Source organism: Galleria mellonella, unplaced genomic scaffold (genome assembly GCF_026898425.1).
Source record: "Galleria mellonella isolate WM207_F2 unplaced genomic scaffold, CSIRO_AGI_GalMel_v1 utg37, whole genome shotgun sequence".
Lineage (NCBI taxonomy): Eukaryota > Metazoa > Arthropoda > Insecta > Lepidoptera > Pyralidae > Galleria > Galleria mellonella.
The window spans coordinates 915785-938347 of record NW_026442087.1 but is presented as its reverse complement, the minus strand read 5'-3'; the positions used below and the strand labels follow the sequence as shown (position 1 = coordinate 938347).

The window sequence follows — 22563 nt, the reverse complement described above, 5'->3', positions numbered from 1 at the left end:
TAGAATGTAAATAAAAACATAATTAAAAACATTTTAAAAGTACCTGATTCAATACTATTATTATCTTATTCAATAATTAAATCCATGCCCATTGTGCTGTTTATATCTATAAGTGACCACTTTTCATTAGTTTGTTTGCCATTTAAAGTATCATTAAAAAATTTTAAATATAATAATCTTATTCAAAAATGACCTGTGTGTTTGTGTCTTTTTATTTATTAAATTTAAAAGTTCTTTAAGAACTTTTAAATTTAATTTTTCATTTCTTAATATCATTTCTTATGAGTAAGAAATAATATTAAGAAATGAAAGGCTTAGCTTAAATCTGTGAATCGTAACGCAAATACATCATGATAATTGTTATTCAAATGATACCTATCTGATATCTAACGTCCAATCAGATTTTGTTAATCTTTACTTTATTGACACTTTCTTGTGATTTCAACTATTATCTTAGACAATTCCACTTAACATTCAAATGGTTTCAATTTTTGCCATTAGTATGAATTTGAACACAATATCAGCATGTAGTTTACCATAAAATTCTTTTTATGTTGTCAGCCATTTTCTTCATCTAGTAAGGTGATTAACAATTTGATGAATCTCTATGAGTGATTGTAAAACTGTGTTAATTTTCTAAAGATTAATAAGTATATTTACTTCAGTGAAAATGAATCTTTTAACAGTGATTACCGTGTTTTCTCTGATCGTATTTTCCGGGACTATACCAATATCGATAAAAAATCATGATACATTTAAAAAATCAAATGTCATCAATGATTTGAAAGCTAATGAAGGTTTTAACAAAGCGAACTCTGAAGACATTAATGAAAATATAATAATAAATGATAGTAATATATTAGGTATAAACACAATCAGGCCCGGCATGAGTGTAACCAACTATGCAATAGCGATTGAGCCCGATTTGGATAGTGGAACTTTTGATGGAGTCGCAATAATTGATATTATCATCACAGAGGCGTCGACGAGGGGAGAAGATGTAATATTATACTCAACAGATTTAGACATTCATTCAGTTAAATTCGTTGTTGGCAGTGGTAACAATTTTCAAAATGCTGAATTTAAAGTCAATGATGAAGCTGGTCGACTAGAAATTTCTACACATGACGACGTTACTCTTTATAGATTCATGATAGAATATACGGGAAATATGAACGTTGGTTGGGGATTGTTCACCGGACGTTATGACGAAGAGTAAGTAGAGATATTTTATATAACTCATTGGCAATAAATTCTTATTTCTGCTTACAACAATGAGAGACGGGTGTGTATGTACCTATCTAATTATTATTTGGAAACTTTTGCACAAAATAAGGATTAATTGATATTTAAAAATCCATATGTAGTACATAAATTTTTCTGTAATTTTTTTTTTTCAAATTAATTTCTTTTTCAGTTAGCTAAAATATATTTTCTGAAAAATCTTTTGTATTTAGTATATATTTTTGAGTCCTATTTTTTTACTTTGTCATGCCCGTTTGTTTGGTTACATGACTGATGACCAAGAAATTTCCTTGATGTAAGCATAGGTAAGGTTGCATCAAGAACATAACTGTAAATATGTTTATATTCAATTATCTAAAAATATATAAAACTAGCTTGCACGCGTGATTTCGTCCGTATGTCCGGAATATATTGATTGATTAGAATATAAAACAGCCTATGCCCTTTTCCATTACAAATATATTGTACATGGTAAATTTTATAATGTGCCATTGTAATGTTAAGGGATCCCAGTGGTAACAAACAAAATAATATCATTCAAAAATCTAAATGTTACATACATTTAGATTTTTTATCGTATTTCTTTTTTAAATTCTTTCCTTCAGAAGCGCTGTACCTGTTTGGCCAAAACATTTTTGTTCTTTTTTTTTTAATTTGTAAATAGAAAAATTTGTATGAATAAAAATATTTGCGTGAAACTGGGGAGAGACTTTTTAATAAAATCAAAAATATATATTATCATATATAATAGCAATTTTTTCCCTCTTATATATAATAATATAAGGGGGAAAAAATTGCAATATTTTAAGTCTAAAATGTTAAAATATTGTTGAAGTATATTTGTCAGTCACACTTTAATCTACAGTAAGATAAGTATATCTTATTTTATCTTGGAAATACCGTGGATGGTGTCAAATGTAAAAGTACTTACCTATCTTAAGAATATGATATCGATATAGTAGAGATGTATGACGTCATATTAGAATATTGAGTAAAGATATTAGGTATATTTTATGTATTAATTGACTTAATATTTAATTATTAATAACTAGATATTCTTCTTGTTTCACTTGTCTATTATCTCCGTTGATTTGGGGTCTACCCTTCTAGTAGTTCTACACCGCACCATACGATTATGGGTTGTCTGTTCTTTTTTTATGCAACTTAAAATGGCAAATAAATTGACGGCTCACCTGATGGAAAGTGCTAACCGTCACCTATAGACATGAGCAGTACCATAGACAAAACAGAGTATACTGTTTCGCCCATGATCACTCCCATGCGTTGTCATTCCTGAGGACCCAGGTGTACGGTAGAAACACGAATGGAACAGAGGACAAGCAATCGAATTTTGTACTCCCTCTAATATAATAAAGAAATAGAGTTTGTTTATATGAATACCCTAAATCTTTGGAACTTCTAGTTGGATCTGAAGATTTATCATTAATTACGAAATAATCAACAAAAACCACAAGTCTCGATTCCAGCGCCATCTAGTATTTCTTGTCAATTTTTTTTAGTTTAGTGACCAATCTACTACAGAAAAGAAGACCTGCCTAATCTCAGGTATTGTTCCAGTTACCCGTGGATAGTTGCCCCCGGAGTGATCCCAGCATAGAATAGGCCTCCTCTTCCTTTCTCGTGGGACTAAGGGAAATTAATGGTCGAATAATGGGCAACAGCGTTTCCTCTTAAAACGTCATCGAAAGCCTAACTGCGGTTGTCAACCCACCTGCCTAGTGTGACAACTACTGGCAAAACTTTTCTTATGGGAGAGGCTATGTTCAGCAGTGGACAATTAACAGCTGATATGATGAAGATAACATGATGATTATAGTTTTGTTAAACCATCAGATAAAAATTATTTCTTTATTTATTTATTCATTAAAAATAATTACAACATGATGACAGCAAAAACCAAATCAATGTTATAAATCTAGTGTGCTAACATAGAAAATTAGAATAAAAGTATTTCAACCCGACTCTAGATATTTATAAGCCGCTTCCAATACCTTTGGCAGTCATTATAATTTTAGGAATAAATTTAAAAAAAGAACACCTCAGAATCGAATCCATCTATTTATGTATTTATTTACGCTTTATTGTACCATTTATAAAAATAATAAATACAGTAAATTTTAATAAGAAGTGATACAAAAGGCGGTTTTAAAGTTAAGCAATCTCTTCCACACACACCACCTTTGGGTAGCGGATATTGAGAAAAAAAACAAAGTTATTATAGTTTGAAGTTTCAAATATTAATCAATAGTCTCGTTTGTATTGCAGGTGTGCAGTTTGAAAGAATCTGCATAATAAAACTATATGTAGTAAAGATTGTAGATTAGCAGTTTTTCTATAGTTTCTTTTTATTATTATAATCATATACTTGTTTATTTGTCGAGTTAGCATACTTTGTTCTTCAGATTTATAAAAATTTATAACTTTGTTTTTTACGTATACATGTTGACAGTATTTATGTATTTGTGTAGGTGTTTATATGCATGTGTGTATGTATGTGTGTGTGTATGTGTATATATATAGTGAGTAGGGATATATATTTACATTATTACATGTACTATATCTCCATATTTAGAAATAATAGGATCTTCATCGTGCCTTCAATTATTCCTCTCCATCCAAAGGTTACCTGGAAGAGATCGCTTTTAACGATAAGGTCGCCCATTCTTTTCTCATTGTAATTATTTCTTATAATTGTTTATATCTAGAATAAGTTTACTATTGTAATCTTTTGGAGGAAACAACAAAGAGCGAAACTTGGTAACAAGTTTCCATCAGATGGACTGTCAGCATACTTGTCATTATAAATGTGCAAAAAAATTTATAAATTTGTTACGTATAATGCGATATATCCAGCGAATCTTGCGAAGGTTAAATAAATCACGTTTATGATTCACTAACTACATCCTCAGTTTCGCCATTGGTCGTATCGTGAAACTGAATTGCCTATAGTTTTAAGAATTTAGCTAGAAAATGCAGATAAAGTCTTCAAATCCAACTAAAAGTTCCAAAGATTAGCGTATTATAAATACAAACAAATTGTATCGCTTTATTATATTAGAATAGATTTGAGTATTCAATTCTATGATCAGTAAAATCCATACATAAAACTACACTACTTATACACAATGTTTTCATTTCCTAATCAATAGCGCTTAACAGTATCCGTTGACGGGATTCCATCTTTTATCTCGCGTAAGTCTGGGTGTGACATTATCAGCATACATTCCTCGATCTGATATTTGATACACTCTTGTAATATTGAAACATAGCCAGTGTCGCGAAGTGAACGTATGTGTGAATGTAGTGTTAATTTAAAAATAAACCCCATAGTATGACCATATAGAAAAAATGGTCCAAAGAAAGTTAAAGTGGAAATTAGCTTTGTTTTTTTATTTAATACTGCTCAACGTATTTACGAAAAGTTTACCTATAGACAGAACAACTTTACCAAGTACTGTATTATCTGATAATGTGTTTACGAACATACCGATGTTAGAACCTCCAATCACGCAGCCATCACGAAGCAATGAAGATACAAAAGATGTACAAGCTACTAATAATATAACTGTGTCTGAAAAAAGTATTACAAGAAATACATTGATAAGTGAAGCGAGACCGAATCAAAATGTGACACAATATGCTATTGAAATAACTGTTGATGGAAATACATTCAGTGGTCGGGCAGTACTTTATGTTGATGTGGGTGCAAGTGAAGACAGCATACTGTTTAATTTAGAAGACGTGGATGTAAATTCAGTCAAAGGAGATATATTCACTATTACAAATCCTATTGATGTAGATTATTCTCATAATAACGGGATACTAGAGGTTACGCCGGAAGTAAGAGCCAATAGTCACGCACTTATTATCGAGTACTCAGGATCGCTTGAAAATAACGGTCGTGGATTTCATTTGGGACAATACGATTCCAAGTAAATATAACATTGTAAAATATTTATTGAGATTACAGAGTTTTTTTTTTAAATCATATTAGAAATTATTAAAAAGATAATTATGCAGATGTTTTTTTATGACAAAGATTTTGAATAATGTTACACAAATTATTAAATATAATTAAAAATAAAGTGTCTATTTCACATTAAAAATATAGGACAGAAGTTAAAATATAATTTTATTTGTTATTGTCACAGTATTTTTAAACATTCATTCTAATGTTTATTATGCTAGTTATTTTGCGTAGTTACAAAAAATAAAAGAAATTTAATATTCTGTCACTATTACATATATACAAACATATACATATAACAAGCTCTATAAAATACTAAAGTTGAGAAATATATATATAATTTTGTTCTTCAGTAACAGTACTGTTATAATTAAAAATAGAAAATAAAAACAAAAATTAAAAATAATTGTAGAAAGGATTACCTATAAAATAAATTATATAGTTTTATGACCACACACCGTAATAGCTTTTCGTTGAATGTTGCGTTGTGGTGGACATCCATATTACAATAATATAGGAATCTTAGAATTTTTTTTATGTTTTTTTTATCTATACTAAAACAAAGGAGCACACAAACAGTAATGATGTATATAAATAATTGGTTAAAATTTAAAAGATTCAATACAAATATTTTAAATTAACCGAGATCTTGGATTTTTTTTTTTATAGTAAACTATACAAGTTACCGCTACTAATATCTGTAGCTAAAAATAAGCTTTATATTGGTTTAAATGTATGATATTCATATATGTTATCATCTATTCAAATGTGCAATAAAGGTAAACTTATTAAAATAATTGTACCTATTTATTACACATGGCATCACTAAATTGCGGTTAACTTACAACAGGCAACCCCTACTTTATAAACTCAACTTTCAAATGCCTTTTAATCAATCAAAAATTAATTACGTTAAAGGCAATAGCGGTCATTTATTGCTAGGCGAATTTTGTTACGTTGTAATATATTTTCGTTAAGTTTTTATTTGAACCATTATTGAAAAACTTAATAGTTACTGATATATGGCGATAACCACGGGGATTTTTTTCTTCTAAAATTAGTTGATTTTGGAAATCTCTTATTTGTTAAATGGGGTATCACATTCTTCGTATAGAGTTTTAATTTTTTAATCCCGGCAGTGGGATTAGCTACCGGGATTTAATATAACTAGCCCTCCCTAGAGTATAGGATATTAATGAATATATATATAATGTGTCATAAGAGGCGACTAAGAGAGGGTCAAGTGTGAGCAGCAGCGCCTCTCTTAAAACATATCCAAAGGCTAACTGCGATTGTCAGCCTGCCTGCCAAGCGTGGGAACTACTGGCAAAACTTCCCTTACGGGGAAGACCTATGTTCAGCAGTGAACAGTTAACGGCTGAAATAATAATAATAATATAATAATTATTTTGATTTCTGTTTTACTCTACTGCTGTCCACCAATTGCTTCCTATGGACACTGTGTTAGGTTGATTGGAAGAAATCTCTTTTAGTTCACCTTTGCTTACGTTGCTTCTAATTATTATTATTATAACTGTGGGTTTTAGTATAATAAAGAACATATATTAACCATTTCCTCGTTTGTTTCAGTACATATATAGCAATGAACTTGCATCCAACTCACGCGAGGCGCGTCTTTCCTTGCATGGATGAACTGACGCAGGCATCTAACACTCGCATCTCGTTCACATTCAATGGTCTCGATGCATATACTATCGTAACAAATTCAAAAACACAAGGAAACAGCAAGTAAGTATGTAAATTACTATAAAATCGTGAAACATTCTCATTGTCAACCAATCTCAATGAGGATGGGGTTTTCAATTCGGTTGAACTTTTTTGTTTGTTACCTCACAATTCCGTTAGTTATGAACTAGAAATACTTTTTTATCTGTAAGGTTACGCTTACAATAGTTTAGTTTTTAAAATTACATAACTGGTTTTGCCATAATCCACGTCGTTTTTTAGTGGAATCTTATAATATTAGATTATATTATTAGTAAGTATGCGGACAAGTGATTCGTACACGGGTTCGTATTGCACTGTTTTATTAAGGACAAGTATCAAGGTCGTGGTGGGTAGCCACACACGTATACGTATAGCTACAAACAACAATTATTAACAATAGCTAACAATTATTATTATAGAATATATTATTATAATAGAATTTTAAATTATTTATTTATATTAAAATTATTTATAACGTCAAAGATAATCAGAATAATACTTTTTTTTACTTTATCGCCATTTTAATAACCACAGAATTTTGAAAATTATCCTAACTACGGTTGCCAAACCGCCTGCCACGTGTACCAACTACTGGTAAAACCCCCTCGTATGGGGGAGGCTTATGTTCAACAGTGGATTTTCACAGATAAAAATTTCGACTGACCGATTATTAGAAATGAACATTAATTTTTGTGGAAACAAATTTATCTAAATAAATTTGTATATGGTAAAACAACAATAACACTCTGCCTTGTAACCACATCGTATTGTAAAACTCTCACTTGAAATAATATTCCTATTCCCTTCACTCCACAGTCTTTTTATTATTGCTATATGAACCAGCAACTACAGTCCACTTGCCAAGCATACATGCGGACCATTCTCGTACACTGACAATACCTAATTCGATATTCAATTAATTAATGTTAAGTCAAAAAGAATTATTTATTTTACTATGTTTGCAGCAATGAATTTACAGCTCTGCCAGGCCCGCCTTACTTGTGGGGTATGTTGGCACATAACTTAGAAAATATTGTTGTACCAACGCCAAATGTCTTACTTTATGGACGACCAACTCTTCAAGGGATTCAAGATTCGCAAGCATCTTTAGCCATAAATTCTTATTTCAATTTTCTTAATGCATGGACTGATAAAGATTACTTCAGTATTGTTACGGATCAAGATGGCAAAATGCACATATACGTTCTACCCGATCTTTCAAGGGAATGGCATTCACTATCGGTAATAGGCTTATGGTAAGTATAATTCCTTGTAATAATTATCCTAATGTATTATCAATATTTAAATCAGCCACGTGTGTTTCTACACTTTTCTTATTTGCTCACTTTATACATTTGCTCTAGTATGTATCTATTGATTTTTATTATCATCTTCTTGCTCGTATCTCTCTCATTTGGGGTTGTCGTAATAGGTTTTTCTTTTTTCTTCTTATCTACTTGTAATTTTTCACTATTTGCTCAATCTATATATCTTTTATTGAGTTCTCCTCTTCCATTATTACTATCCATAGTCTTACTTATGGTAAACGTACGGCTGACTATCTAGTTCCTCGACTTATTAACGAACTGCCCACCGATGTACGGGATAATATTACTATTAGCAACATCAAGTGTAAATTAAAAGGATACTTCTTGCATGATTTTATTACAAATTAAATAGTTTTAATGTATTTAGTATTAATATAAACCTACGTGGTTTCTGAATGCTAATGTAACATAATTTCTGTAATTCTTATTTTTTGTTAATAAATAAAAAAAAAAAGAATTTTCTCTCTATGTTCAAATATATTCCCAGCGAAATCAAAGTAACGCATTATAAAATATTTTCAAATTTTGAGTCTCAAATTTCCAATTTTTTAATCTCTAAACTATTTTACTCTGTATATATATCTGTATTTGTGTCTGTAGGGAAGGTGATGTTTTTATGGAAAGATCACATTCCATAAAGCAAAGGAAAGTTGCTCTAGTGAAGATCGCAGAAGCCATGGCAAGGCAGTGGTTTGGCTACGTGATATATCCAGAGAACTGGCGGTATCAATGGGTGATATCTGGTTTAGCATCTTACGCCGCATGGGATGCCATCCGAGAGGTATTTATTTTTAAACGCTGTATCAATGTTTATATGTTTATTATATAATCTCTGGATCAATTCGGGAAAAGAACTTTTCTAAAATTGGCTCTGGTCTAAGTGTCCTGGATTACACCCTCAGATGTTTCTTACCTAGTTTCTCATAATGCAGGGTATTCTAGCTTGAAGACACTTACCATTGTTATTATATAATTTATTCCTTTACCGTTTGTTTTTTTTTTTAAATAACTCAACATAACTATTATAGCACAGATTTGTTTATAACAAATAAAAACTTTACAAACATTTTACAGTTTCGACCTTTTAGATTAGTTTTATAGAATTTTAATCAAAATCGGTCTAGTACTTTCGTTATTAAATCAAAGTAACTGGTTTTTCCAGTATTGTGTTCTGTTTTCTTAATTGTGAAACACAATCTTTAAATTATTAAGACAATATTGCAATGTTTTATACAATTGTTTTATTTTTGTTATTTTGATATTTTTATTTTTAAAATTTAATCGTACCTTAACTTAGATACATATTAAATCACTGAAAAATATTTAACAATACTTTTATTGGATTTTAGTTCCAACATAATCCCGTGTCAAATGACATAACGATGCTGGATGTTGATACCTTGTTTGTAACAGAAGTAATTCAGGAATCATTACTTCTTGATGGATATGCTGGTGCACAACTCTTGGAACCAAATGATGATATATTTGATGAAGATGAAGTCAGATATCATGTTAATGGACTTTTGAGGCTCAAGGCACCAGCCATATTAAGAATGTTAAGATTCATTCTCGGTGATGAAGAACATGATTTCATAAAAACTGCAGCGCAAACTCTGCTTTATCGTAGGTGAGTCTTAGCAACTGTTTCTTTATTTGTATACAGTTCCATAGCTCTTTTGATTATAAGAACATTAATATATAAAGATGGCTTCTATCGAGATATTTCTATCAGTTGGTGGAATAGATTGTGCTTATGTTTTATCTACGTCATTACAAAATTACATGTAGTTTACGTCTTGCAGCTTCATTTGCTTGAATAGGTATACTAACAAAATAAAGTACTCTATAAGTTAAATTAGGATATAACCTCTTCTCGTACAAAATAACATTAAAATCCGTTCTAAAGGTTTTGCATGAAGGAGTAATCATACAGTTTTAAATTTTCGCGTTTATAGTAATCGTTGGATTAGTAAGGATATAAATATAATTCCCAAAGTACTTTACAATTCCAAAAAAAGCTTAAAAGTTTTTGATCTAATATCTTACAACATTGAAATAAAGTTCGTTTAGTTTGATTAAAAATACGAATACATTTATAATTGCACCAATTGCTTCCCTCAAATATCTACAAGTATATTATAATGTATCCATGTTCTATCACTACATATCGTATAAATATCTTGGAGGTCCAAGATCCAATCCTAATCCTTTGGATAGGATCTTGGAGGTCCAAGATCCAATCCTAATCCTTTGGATAGGTATTTTTATTATTACTATAGTTAGTTTGTTTTATCAAATACCCTAATATCGCGATGAATGCCACTAAGAAGACAAAAAAAAATAAAAAACATACCAGCCAATTTGACGTTTGGCTGACTAAACGTTGACACATTTGTTTATACTTGATACTCTAGATATCGTAGATACATAATTTAAGAATATGACTTATATAGGTTATACTTTTTACTTCAGAGCTCTCGATACAATAAACTCTCACATCTTCTACGACTCAATTAAAAGTGACTGGATGCATAGTGGCACTGACTTGATAAATAATCTTGAAGATTATTTGGAAACGTGGGTGCATAATACAGGATATCCGGTTATATTTGTCAGTGCAAGGCCAGGAGGAGTGCTTCTGACACAGGTAAACAAATACAATTTGACCATAAATAATAATCTTTGGATATCACCATATCTAAAATAGCAATAACATTTCGGGGTAGAGGTATAACGCCTTAGTCCTCAGAAGTGATAACGTATAAAGGGTATTATGGGCGACACAGTTTATTCTGTTATGTCTATGGTGGTATTCATGTCTATAGACGACGCTTACTAACATATGTCAAGTGGGTCATCACTTTATTTGTCGTTCTAAGTTGCGTAAAAAAAATTACATATACTTATTTATAAATAAAAAAATGTCATGACTGTAACTCTAAAATGGGTCATCAGAGTGATTTGTTGAATGTTACCGTTCTATAAAACGTATCTATCGACATATCACAAGTTTGCACGAGCATATTAGATTCAAACGAGACCAGGTGCAAATGTATCGTCGTCATTCGGATTAATATTATATTTTCATAAAAAAATATATTTAACTAAATATGTTAAAAATTTTCTATGTAATAAAAAAAAAATTTCTAACTTCTTGGTAATTTTTTTTTTGTTTCTTACAAAAATTATTTAGAATCGCTGAAAGAAAATTATAAGTATTTACGAAGCTAAGTTGCTTTAAACTTTTATTCTGTCATTACTATATGAAAGTAGGTTGAGCTTTTCATAAATCAAATTAAAAAAACCAATAGACACTTACATTCTAGTCAATACACTAAACTTAAATAAACTTATAGCCAAGTTTATTATTTATTAAATCAATCATTTAATTATAGCCTATGGTGTCTCACTGCTGGGTAAAGCCCGCACTCAACTGCGTCCATCTTGTACGATCATTGGCCAAGCTATACCAATTTTTATATATACAACCGGTCAAAATCGTTTCTCCATCGCATACGAGTTTTTCTGCGACTTCTTTTTTATTTTTCAGGGACCAAATATGTACAGATCTATATTTATTATCTATAATCATTATAATTATTTACACAAGTATATTTTTAACTATCTCTATGAATTACTAATAAATATCTTTTAATAATACAGGAGCGCTTCGGTTTTACAAGTGTTCCAGAAGTAAATTATAAGATTCCTTTAACATTCACCACGAGTCTCGATCCTAATTTCGACGACGAACACATATACCCGATCGAGATGATGGACCAGACCAAAGCGTTGGATATTACATTGAACAGCGACAGTTGGATTCTCTTCAATATTCAAGGACAAGGTATAAGACTATTTATTTATAGTATAAACCAAATAAATTTCGGAACATTGATTTTATTTAGAAATACAGTAAATGTTGTGGATATATGTACATCAATCATTAAGTCCTAAATATTTTTCTATTCCATAATTTTGTTTTCATTTTGAATCCCTTGCTATTTTAATGAAAAGCTAAAAATAATTTTTTGACAGGTTACTATCGTGTAAATTATGCTGACGACTTATGGGAAAATATTATTGATGCTCTCGATGATCCAGATAGTAGAGAAGAGATACATCCTTTGAACAGAGCAACTGTGAGTACTCGCGTTATTATATATTGGGATATGAAATCTAAACTAAAGGATGAATGATCTAAGTAAACGAAGACAATTATAAATATTTATAGTAGTGATGAGTAATTAATTATTATTAATCGAATTAATATATATAGGAAAGTTTTAATTTTATTTTTAACCAAACAAAATTACAAGTTACTGCTAATTTGAAATAAGTTACAAATAATGTATTTTGTATGCAGTTGGTGGATGACTCGCTAAATCTAGCTAGAGCTGGAAAACTTAAATATGATATAGCTTTCGAAGTAGTTGCAACTATGGAACATGAAAAAGAGTATGCTGTTTGGAAAGCATTTATTAGAAACATGGACTTTATAAGGAAACGATTGGAAGCACTAGTATCCTCTGAAGACAATTTGGATCCAGACATCTATATAGTAAGTGTAATATTCAATTTAATCATATCTATTTCTAAATCTAAATAAATAAACATTATAATGTTTTCAAAGAAAACATATCAGTAAAGTATGGAAAATATCAAAATTACATTAAGTTTGAAACTGTTAAATATGAATGTTAACTTTAAAAGTTTATTAACCTAAAAGTATAACAAAATACTCAGAATGGTAAACAAGCTAACTGTCCACCCACATGTTTGGAAAATCATGGTGAAATGCTTCTGTGCCATATAATGTTATGCCATATTCCACCTTTCAAACCAAAACAGTTATATAAACACAGATGCTTTACAATAAAAATACGGGTAATATAGAAATACCCATACATATTTTTGGATAAAGTCTCCTTTTGTAATTTTCTTCCAACTTATGGTATATAAAACTAAACTTTTCGGAACTGTTGTTTTATAGAAAATGGTTCGAAGAGTGATCAGTCGTGTAGAAGATGAAATTGGTTTCGACCCGGATCCTCGGGTCTCTGAGGCGGCTATGGTTACCATGACTCGAGGACTGGTGATGGAGCACGCTTGCAAATCAAATTACAATCCCTGTGTAGCTGCAGCAGTAGACTGGTTTTATGACTCCGACAGTGATGAACCTACAGTGTAAGTTTTTTCACCTATTCACTTTTTATTTTTTTTACGAGATATAAACAAATGGCAACCTCGCTTGCACTATAAGTATATGCTGGTAAGGTACTGGTGAATGATAATAGATGAGAATGAAGGCAGGTCAGTTGGACTTTCGTGATGAATTCACCAGGAGTTAATCACGACAGGGGGTTTACGTGGAGGTCGACCTAACATGGCTAGCAATGGGGCTGTTAGATTCTATTGATAAGATTCCCTTGCTCACTCTCTTTCTAGATATTAGACATGATTTATATTAGTATTACTAACTAAAAAAAATCCAAAATACATATATTATTAATATATAGTCTAAATTATAATTTAAGTATGAAATAAATACTTCTATTTTAACTCTTCTATCTGCTCTTCTTCAAATTCGGAATTGCAAAAGAAAAATGCTACTATTATTTCTTGGAATGGCAAGCAAACTATCAGATTACTTGCAAATTAATAAATTGAAATATGATGCAGAGACCAACGTCGCATATAGATATGAACAGTACCATACAATGTCATGCGTTGCCATTCTTGAGGACTAAGGAGTTATGTCTCTGTAACCTTGAATTAACGTGCAATAGGAATCGAAGTAAGTTTTGTATCATTCATGTCATATAGTGTTAGAAACTTTTTTTCAGTAACCCCGACATACCTCACGAGATTAGGCCAGCTGTATATTGCACCATGGTGAGAGAAGGCGACGACGTCGTAATAGACGCTTTGTACGATCGCCTTGAAATAGAACCCACCATGTACGAACGTATAGTTATACTGGAGTCTTTGGCTTGTTCACAAAATGAAAACTTCATTACTTCGTAAGTATTATATAGTTCAATTATGATAATTCTATCCGTTCGCAATAAACAAGATGAAGGCTTCATCAATTCTTGTCTTCTACTCTTAAATCTAATATGAATTTTAATCCAAACTATTATCAAAGACGATTTTGTTCTGCGCTCATGATAAAACAATTAGGAATTAGGTTAGAGTTGGGATTGCTTTACAATAGGTTGCAATGGTAAGTGACACTAATATGTGTCTATCAGAAAATATGGAACCATTCCATAATGGTTCCATATTATTGCAATACGAAAATGCGAAACATCTCAATTCTAATATCGATCTATAAAGAGTAATCCTATAGATAAGTGAGATTACTCTTGAAAGTGGAGTCACTTACTATCGTATATGATACGTATATGTACTCTTCTCTGGTGCAATGAACCATCTTTGAAGTTACCATCCTTTAAATACGAGTATAATGATAATTTCTGTTTATAAAATTTATTAAAATTATCTACTTGTACATAGCATTCTGTGATATTCATGATGCTGATTTATATGTTATAGTTACTATGTGGGCCCTCAATTTGTTTGTCATTTATAAAAAAGTTTGGAGATTCTAGAATGTTCAACCGTACTAGAAACTCTTAAATTATATAAAAATATAACAACAAGTTCTAAGCAGAACAACACGACTGGCAATGTAACTTTTTCTCTCAATATCCAATATTTATTTATTATAACTATTTTTTTTTTTATTTTAGCCTTCTATACGACACTATAGCTGATGATAGTCCCTATAACTTGGAAGAGAGAAATAAAATATTCGCAGCAGTTGCTTCATCCAGTTTTAATAACGCTTTCATTGCTATGCACTTTATGGCGGAACGCACTATCGAAATAAGGAATATGTATGTACTTTTTGTTTTTGTTAAAATTATTACATTTTCAAACTTCTTTTTTAGTTCACAATAAAGGTTATGTAATGCAAGCTAAAATGTGTTCAAATAATATAAGAGTTTTGGTTAAAATTAATAAAATCGAGTAAACTTCTAAAATGTTTAAGGATCAATGACAACAGTAAATAATTTCCATTAAAAAAAATCTTCAAAATCACAAATAATGAAGATTTTTAAAACAAAATAAAATGAAAAAAAAAGAACGTAGTCGAATTGGCAACTTTCTTCTTGAAGTCGACTAATAAAGTCATAAATAATAATTGGAGATTAATTTTAAAACTAATAAATATATTTTTATAATGTAACTTATATTTTTAATAGACGTTTCTAAGAGATTTCGAATTAATTAAAATTATATATAACATGTAATATAGTATATGATAAAAACTCATCATTATCATTACACCAACTGTTATCTGTTCATTGCTGAACATAGGCCTCCCCCATAGACACAACGAGGAACAATCCTAAGCTACCTGCATCCACTAACTTTCTGCAATGTACTTGAGATCGCGACTCCATCTAGTGGGGAGTCGTCCAACATATATAGAAATCAAATCACCAAATAAACTTTACGCTTGTACTTTTAATTTTAGGTATGGCGGTCCAGAAAAATTAGAAGAACTCATATTTATTCTCGCTGACAATATGGCTGATGAAGGCCAATCAGCTGATGTAAGTTACTTATCTTATACTTTATTAATATTTTAACATATAAACTAAGCCCTTTTACTCATAAAAACAACAAGTTTTCATAGACATATTTTAGCTATTGAAGTATTTTAAATTTTTCTTTTTTCAGATTTTTTAATTTAAGAAATAGTAACACGACACTGCTTTAATTTAAATAGCTTTGTAGGTGTTTGTTTTATAACTAAATGATATAGTCAAATCATAGATTATACATATAGATAGTGTCTTCATACAAATGCTTCGAGAAAAGCGTTACAACTTTTTCATACAATTTTGCGTGATAATTAATTCCGAGTATTTCCTTTATAACTTATATATTTAGTTTGTTTTATAATTTTTGCACCTTTTTAATGGATATTTTTTTTATTAAATACTTTAATATAGATATGCCAAGGTACATTAAGTGAGTAAGTATATAGAACACAGATAAAAAAACGAATCAGCTAATTTGACAAATAGCTAACAAAAAGTTGATCCGTTTTTTGAGACTTGATGCTGATAGAGCATCGAGTCTCAAAAATGTAATTTAAGAGTCAAATATACCAATTATAAGTTTTGAATTTAAACCATATTGCTAAAATCAGTATAAATAATAATTTTTAAATTTATTGTATACCTCAATACATAGGCATACTTCTGAACATAATCTTCCCATTTTGTTATCATGGATACTTGTACAAAAAGTACATTGTAAGGTGCCCAAATTCCTCGCCCATTATTAGACACCTTATATTTTTTTTCTTAAATATCTCCCATGTACAGAGATAACATTTAGTTACAAGTTTATTGTAATAGTAATACAGTATAGATTAATGTGAACAAAACATTATTCCAGTTTCAAATATGGGTGAATTCATTGAGCAGTAATCTACAAGATTCAGAGATGGCAGCAAAAAAAGCAGTCGAAAGAGTCACAACGCACCTAGTTTGGAATCGTGCACACTTAGAAGACGTCTATGATTGGATCGCAGAAAATAATTCACCTGCTTTAACGACCTCTATAATATTGTTATTAATAACAGTATTTGTTACATTATTTAATTGATAAATGTTTAATTCAAACAAGTAAGTAGGTGCATTTAAAAAACACGACTGCTCCGACAGAAATCAAATTGTTTTAAAAAAATATAAAGTCAGTGTCATTCGAGATAATGTAATGATTCTATACACATACATCCATAGCACATAATATATCCAAATCTGCTTAGGTATTTGGAAAATATGAGAAAATAAAAACAAACATTTATATATGAACTTTAAAGATATTATACTTTTTTTTTTGGTAGTCGTGTAAAAAATTATGTTCGAATTCTGGTGGATGGAACGATTTAGATTTACATAAACATAAAACCTATTGACTCCGATTTAATTATCTAACTGAATAACTAATATTTCTCGTAAATAACACATAAATAGAATGACGTTATAGTCTTACGATGTAATATTTGACAGTTTTATTAATAAAACTATCAAATAAAACAGCAAGTATCAAATTGTTTCAAACTATAATTTATTAGCAATGAATCTTTAACTAGAATTGTAAAAGGCAATTGAAATAGTTGCAACCACCAGAATACGGGTTATGTGTATTATAATAAATTAGTTAAGACAAAATTTATAAATTAATACATATTGATATAAATTAATTCAGTAATTATTCTAATTTGTTTAAATATAAAATTTTAGTATATAAGCACATTATTTAGATCTAAGGTTTATTGATTTAATGCATTAATTTTTAAATGTCATTTCAGTAATACATTTATTAATATAATTTTTAGTGTAAAAATATAGTAATATATTTACATTAATTTATTAATGCGCATTAATTTATAAATTTGTAGTTATTTAAATTATATATATAGAAACTCATTATTATCTTTTAGGATAATATTTGTAGTTTCGAAAATACTTAAATCGGTTTTGAAATTCAAACTATAATATAAAAACTATAACAAATATTTATGTTATATTACATAATTGTTACTAAAATAAAATGAGAGATAAATCGATAACATTTAAAAAGTCACATCTTGTTACAGGAATGTTTGTAATAAGTTTATGTGATTTGTTTTTTGTTTTAAATTTTTTTTTATAGTTATAATAATAATAGAATTAATAAATCTTATTACTATTTACCTTAGAAAATATTTTCACAAAAAAAATATTATTGATTATAATCTTTATATTTAAACAATTTTAAATTTTGTGTTTTTAGTTTAAAAAAAATTTCAATATTTATATTAAAATACATATTAATTTAAGTCATGTACGAGTATGTGTAAGTATGTGTGTGTGAATCATAATTGCACAAAGTGAAATAAGTAAAACAAGTATGTAAAAACAATATGTTTTAAGTAGGTATTATTATAATTTTATCATTTGATTACCAATTACTATATTATGAAAATAATATTCATAGAAAATATATATTATAAGTAGGTATAATTAATGTAAAATTATTATAATTACAATTTAATTAATTTTAAAAATTGCACAAAGTGAATTTTAATTTTTAATTATATAATTAATAAGAGTTTTGATGTTTAATACTAATAAGTTTTTTATACTGTGTTTTCACTCAATGCTTGTAGATTATAAAATTAAAATAGAATTTAATTAGCTAAATCTGAAGTAAACGCGTCCTCATACTTCAAATTTAGCCTATTGTAATTTATTAAAACAATTTGTAAGGTTATATTAATATAATTTATTATTATTAACAGTGTTATGTACATATAAATATATAAATGTATTAAAGTAGAATAAGAAATAAGAACAATGTGTATTATTATAATTTTGATTCATTGAGAAAGGTTTTTTTTTTAAATATGTAGATGATAATAAAATGGTTATTCCGTTAGCGCTAACGGTATACGCTTGCGGGGCACAAGTGAAGCATGATAGGTGTGAATGAAAAGGTAAGTCAGTTAGCCCGTCATGATAAAGAAATTTGGAGGTCAGGAAGATAGTTTCCAGAGGGGACCGCGAGGAGTTTGACTTGACAGGATATATACTAACAGTGGAGCTGGTAGTCCACATTACTAATAATGCCTTCCTCCATATTGAGAAAGGTCGGTTTAGATTTTTAAGACGTATTGTAAAAATATGAATCCTGATGGTATAGTGTTTTAAAATAACATCTGGCTTTGTAATAGTCGCGGTACGCTTGTATTATTTTTATTTGTTTAGATCTTAGAGGTGTTTTCTATTATATAAATTTGTATTCACAAAAAAATATTCGATACATACTCGTAGTTAATGAGTATTAGTTGTTTAGTACAAGTTTTGCTCAGTATATATAGATGGCGCTGTAAAATGGAGATAGCAAGTAATATTTATTATGTTCTCTAAATTGTAAATGATAGGTAGACAGGTATTTTGTGATTGTTATGATAAATATTAGACTTGACTGCACATAGTGTAAAAATTTAGATATGATAATCTCCGTATAGTAACGGATTAAATATAAAAAGAGCATCGACTCTTCAACAGCATTTTTATCTGTTTTATTAAAATTTATTTTATTTAATATTAAAATTTGAAATCAGCATTGTTGCGTAAAGATCCTATAGAGGTAAATAAAAGATAGTTTTTAATGTTGACACTGGCTTGGTTATGCACATACACTCCGCTGTATAACGTCTGCCCTCGCGAATCGCTCCCGTAATACTGATTGCTACTGATATTTCTGGTCCCAATCGCTATCTATATACCTTATCAGGTCGCCCGCCACGCAGTTCCCCCTGGAAACCATCGTGTATAATTTATCGTTAAATTCGTCACGATGGGCTAACTGACCTGCCTTTCTTCCTCACCAATAATCTCTCACTGGTACCCCGCTAGTGTATACTGATAGCGCAGGCGAGTTTACCATTCCATTATCGTCCATCAAAAAAAAAATTAATATTTCTGACGTATGTACCCTCGTGTAAAGTGTAGATATTACCATACATTACGTATATGACAGCGAAATACTTGTAATTGTTCTAAGGACTAGTGTGAAACGAATCTTTACTAGAATTGCGTGAGAATTACTTTACATTTAATTTACATTTGTTCACACTCAAGTAGTTTTATTTAAGCTATCAAATTAAATTTGTAATTTCTGAAATAAGTATATAGGATGATATCTCAGAATTGACCGTAGATGTCGATTCTAAGATGCATGAAAAGATAAAATAAAGAGGCATGTTCTCCATTACCAGAATGTCAATTCTGGCAATGCGTGCAATTTTAGCTAAATTCAAAATAAAATCTAAAAACAAATCAATCGACTAATCGGATAATAATAATTAGCTGATAAGTTAATCTCTTTATACGGTTAACGCAAGCGAAGGGATTTTTGTCTATAGTACACAAAATTCCCCGATATATCAGCTAAAGGCTTGTAAGTTATGGATTGTATTTAAGTGACTGTCTAAGCGATAAATCTGTGGACAAATATAAAACCCAATTGATTGTAGAGTGGTAACCCCGGCTTAGATCTAGAAGCAGTGTTGCTAGATTCGATTTTTAATTTCTACTCAAATTTTATTTATTTTTTCTTTAAATTGATACGATATCCTTTATTTAAACTTTCTTCTTCCTTCTTTCACATCAAATGTATACCCGTTTTCTCTACATTTTACAATGTAAACGATACATGAAAGACAAAAAAAGACGATCTCTTAAATATTCTGTCACCCCATGTTACTTCCTTCTTTCATTCATTAATGTGTTATATAGATATATATGCTACTAGGTGTATCTCACAGCCTCGCTTGTTATCGTATCATGATGTAGAGTAACCTTTAATACCAAGATTATACGACAGGGAAAGCCGTGGATGTGGTGGAAGAGATTAGCGTGTTAAAACAAATATTCGTATTATATAATTGTATAGGTATACAGTTTATCATACCAAAACTATCAAAAAATTAGTTAATTTTAAACTTTTGTATTGTTGACACATATTTTAAATACACTCGTGGTATGAAAATTGATTTAAGTGGACTGTAGAAACTTAAATAGGGCTTTATTACTGCTGTAAAATACCGGCACATGTGAACAAGTACAGGCAAGATGTAGAAAGGTAAGGACTTACGGAATATTCTTGTTGTAGTCTGCCTGGAGTTGCCCACAAGTGTACGGGTTGTCGATCGCCTTAGGTTCACTTTTAGCAAATTTATATGAATATCAAACTGAAGCACTTAAGATATGATTATTTTGTTGTGAACGCGCGAAACGGCCGCCATCGATGATATTTGTTTTTCTCGAATGTTGTCATATTGGGCAGCTCTGATTGGTCGCGTTCGTTGACAGGTTGAATGGATAGGGAGGGCGCGGGAAATTTGAGTATACTTTTTCTTATGTTCTAACAACTCGATTGCGGGTAAACAGTACCTCCATACTTAATTTTTATTGCCAACATTTCGCTGTCAAAAGAAAACACCATTCATTTTAGTTCTGCCATGACCATAACGTGGTGCTATCTATATACTTGTAAATGCATCACGTTAAGTATTAATAGTGCATTTAAAATATGTATTAAAAAATATTTAAAATACTCAACACTCTTTTTTTTTTACGATTTCACCAACACAATTTTTTCCCTCAATTGCGGGAAAAATACCCAATGTGGCAACGATACGTTAAGATATTGATAGAATTTCATGAGTCATGATATCGTATCGTTCGAACTAGGTATCGATCAAGAAATAATGAATAAAAGTGATTTGAATAAATATTAAAAAAAATATCGTGAGATTATCGATCGGTGGTCTTATCATCGTGAAAAAGATATCAGTTGTAATTTTTTCATAGTTAAAATACCTATCAAGTGCTTACATTTACCATATATGATTTCTTTATTTATAAGATTTATTATTGCCACAGATAACATAATACTAGTGGCAGTTACAATGATAAAACTAAAAAAGAAAGTTGTCTATAACCTGGAATAAATTATCAGGAAGGTTGGATTTACCTGTCTTTGATCAAGAGGTTCGACAAATTCAACACCGTTGGTCTGTTTAGAGAAATATAGGCCATAACCTTAACCTATAGAGTACTCCAAAAGTTTGAACACGAAATATTACTGCGTTTATATATATATATAAAATTATCTTGCAAATATAAGATATAAGATATTGGCTATATAAGATATTCGAAACCATAGACTTAGTATAACGTACTTACGTTTCGTAACTGTAAATTCCCCAGGAAACTGAAAAGGGCTAGTAATACCCAAGATTTTGCTGTGTGATAGAATTCGCGAAATAATCAATGTAACTTTAGGCAGTAGGACAAGCACGCTGCAATATAATTCGAGGAACCAACAACCATAAAGAAAGATCCTCAAGTATCGATCAAGATAATAGCAAACGCATGACTCCCCATTTGATGGAGAGATGACGACTTTAAACATGTAAAAACAATCGATGTAAATTGTTTCGAACTTTTATTTTTGGCTGTCTAAGTGAAGGAGGATTATTTTCTGAATTGGCTAAATAATTAATAGCTGAAATGAAAATGATAAATCTGAATTTATTTGTCACGTATAATGATAAGGGAAACATGATAAATATTTGTCATATTGCAGTCAACGTTATACTTTTATTTTATTTAGTGACGAATTGATAGTTCTATA

General features: G+C 29.9%; 1 protein-coding gene across 2 annotated transcripts; it reads left to right on the top strand.

The window, feature by feature from the left end:
• The first annotated feature begins 499 nt into the window (after nt 1-499).
• Nucleotides 500-17044, top strand: LOC113515696 (aminopeptidase N-like). 2 transcript variants are annotated; one of them, XM_026899968.3, is made up of 14 exons: nt 500-1215; nt 6824-6982; nt 7927-8217; nt 8890-9070; nt 9639-9916; nt 10762-10936; nt 11953-12136; nt 12328-12431; nt 12656-12850; nt 13283-13476; nt 14136-14312; nt 15045-15191; nt 15836-15914; nt 16768-17044. In XM_026899968.3, exons 1-14 carry the CDS (start codon nt 671-673, stop codon nt 16975-16977), a joined length of 2919 nt encoding a protein of 972 aa, XP_026755769.2. In that variant the 5' UTR covers nt 500-670; the 3' UTR covers nt 16978-17044. The 2 variants fall into 2 exon arrangements, with proteins under 2 accessions (XP_026755769.2, XP_026755768.2); XM_026899967.3 differs by lacking the exon at nt 500-1215 and adding an exon at nt 4512-5198.
• The last annotated feature ends 5519 nt before the right edge of the window (nt 17045-22563 follow it).